The 2,422-nt window shown below is 37.8% G+C and overlaps 1 protein-coding gene across 1 annotated transcript; it reads left to right on the plus strand.

The window, feature by feature from the left end:
• Window positions 1–302: 302 nt before the first annotated feature.
• On the plus strand, window positions 303–2,110 carry LOC114175666 (E3 ubiquitin-protein ligase SINA-like 7). Its single transcript, XM_028060444.2, has 2 exons — window positions 303–718; window positions 1,268–2,110. The coding sequence occupies exons 1-2, from the start codon at window positions 365–367 to the stop codon at window positions 1,910–1,912; spliced, it is 999 nt and encodes a 332-aa protein (XP_027916245.1). The 5' UTR covers window positions 303–364; the 3' UTR covers window positions 1,913–2,110.
• The last annotated feature ends 312 nt before the right edge of the window (window positions 2,111–2,422 follow it).

Genomic DNA, 2,422 nt, shown 5'->3' on the forward strand with positions numbered 1-2,422 from the left:
TTTAAAGAGAATTTATCGAGTTATATTTTTTTTTCAAGGATATCTTTACATTATTTTTGGAATAATTACAGAAGCTTCATCGTATAGGCTTTTTTCTAAAGGAAAAAAAAATGCATGTTTTAATAATTTCAATGAATAAGTACAATTATTTTGTACAATAATGGTGAGGAAAATGATTCCCTACTCGGTAGTTCCTACGTTTCATTAAGTTCACATAGATTATATATTAAATCCATAAATGTTGAATAAAACACGAACCGTTTGATCTTCATCGCATAGATTCAATTGGTTCGTGCACAAGTGCCTGAAGTTCGCTACCTCAGGGAATCCGTGCTCAAACGACAACAATTTCCGTATAAGAAAGATGTTCAAGAATTTGCAGAAGCAGCATCAAAGAGAGAGAGAGAAAGAAATGGTGAAAATTTCAGTTGGTGGGTATGATGATGGAGAAGGACCCAGCAACCGCAACCAGAAGCGACGAAGAGAAGAGGAGGACGAAGAAGAAGAACGAAACACGCGACGGAGCTTTGAAATTGTTGACCGTTCAATTGAACTTCAAGAGCGTGAAGATCATCCTCCTGCTCCACCCAATCGTGCTACCCCAAATGGTTCTGCAAGCAATGCCACCAGAGTTCGGTCCATTCCAATCTTCGTTTCAGACCCTGATGTCCTCGATTGCTGCATTTGCTACGAACCCTTGAGTGCTCCTGTCTTCCAGGTTAATTTTCCTCCACGCCCCTCTTTTTCTTTTCTCTGATCTTTGCTTTTGCTCTGTCAATTTTACATTTTTCTTTTGTTTTTTCTTCTGGTGATTGTATGTGGGTAATTTTTTTCGTACGTCTGTTTGGGAAACTGATTCTTGATGGAGTTAGGTGGTGTGGAAGAGTTGTTGTTGCAGAGGCTGAGATATTTAGTTGGGACTCTCAGCGTTTTAGGGTTGTAGATAATTTTCTTGAAATATTGAAATTTGTTGATCTTGAATTGAAGGTCCAACATTTGGGTAGTGATTAGGTTGGTTACTCGTGAGTAGAGATGTTGTTCAGTACTAAACGGAAATGAGAAACTGAGGGACTAAAAGATGGATTAGGGTAATGTAGCAGAAGAAGAAGTCCCAGGAAATTTATAGCAATAATCTTGACTTGGCTATGTTATTTTCTTTCAGCCAAGTTTTTCCTAGCTCCATTTTGTTCCTTTTGTTTGCTGTCTGTTTTTGTGTGTGATGAAAAAGCCAATTTGATAATTTCTTTGTGATTAAATGAAAATTCAGTGTGAGAATGGACACATTGCTTGCTCTAATTGCTGTGTCAGACTCAAGAACAAGTGTCCCATGTGTTTGATGCCAATTGGGTATAACCGTTGTCGGGCGATTGAGAAGGTGTTGGACTCTATTAAAATGTCGTGTCCGAATGCAAATTATGGCTGCACAGAAACATTTTGTTACAGCAAGAAAAACGACCATGAGAAGGAATGCATCTATCTGCCATGTTTATGCCCTCATGCTGGTTGTGATTTTGTTGCCTCATCCAAGGAGTTATTCCTCCACGTCAGCCACAGACATGTAGACTCTGGAACACTGTTTACATATGATAAATTTTTCACAGTCATCTTCAGTGCTGACCAGAAAACAATTGTTCTGCAAGAGAAAAATGATGGTAATCTGTTTATTGTTCACAATAACCATGAGCAGCTGGGACATAAAGTCCGCATTAGCTGCATCGGCCCCAAGTCCATGGGAGAGTTTCAGTATGAAGTTTTGGCTAGGTTTCGAGGAAGCACTCTAATACTGCAATCTTTTACCAAGATCATTCAAGGTCAATATGTTGATCCACCTTCAAATGCGTTCCTTTTGATTCCTTCTGGGGTTTTTGGCCCTCTACAACTGAAACTAGACATTCGCATTAAGTCACATTAAACCTTGGATGGAGATCGAAGGAGGCTGCATTTGGGTTTGTATCTGTACGTGTTCTCTTTGTTTAGTGTTTAGCTGATCACATTCTGTAGCACAGTTGACTTCTGTCAAAAAAGTTGCACTCGTTAAATCGGAAATTAAGCAACTTTTCTGTATATGTATTTATTTCAGGTAAATATGAAGTATGCCTGACACCTATTATTGTTCGTGTCTCTTAAAATGTACAAAATGCGTTGACAAGTAACTTCGTTAGGTGTTTTCTTTCTTCGGTATCTATGGTTGTTGACTTATAAAATAATGAATGATAGATAACATGTCTTCACTGAAGTATTTCCTGGAGAAAAGTGTTCTTTCAAATCCGGTCCCAAGAGGAAATGAATGGATTTTCAACCTTAAGAAGTTCACTGCAAAGAATGAAAAATGGATTTTCTGCAGTTAAGAAATTCTCTATGACGATGTAATGAAAATCTTATCTGCTCTCAGATTAGAAATTTATGTTTATAAATCATAATT

This window comes from Vigna unguiculata, chromosome 3 (assembly GCF_037176805.1).
Source record: "Vigna unguiculata cultivar grain cowpea cultivar isolate G323 ecotype 2 chromosome 3, ASM3717680v1, whole genome shotgun sequence".
In the NCBI taxonomy this organism is placed as follows: domain Eukaryota; kingdom Viridiplantae; phylum Streptophyta; class Magnoliopsida; order Fabales; family Fabaceae; genus Vigna; species Vigna unguiculata.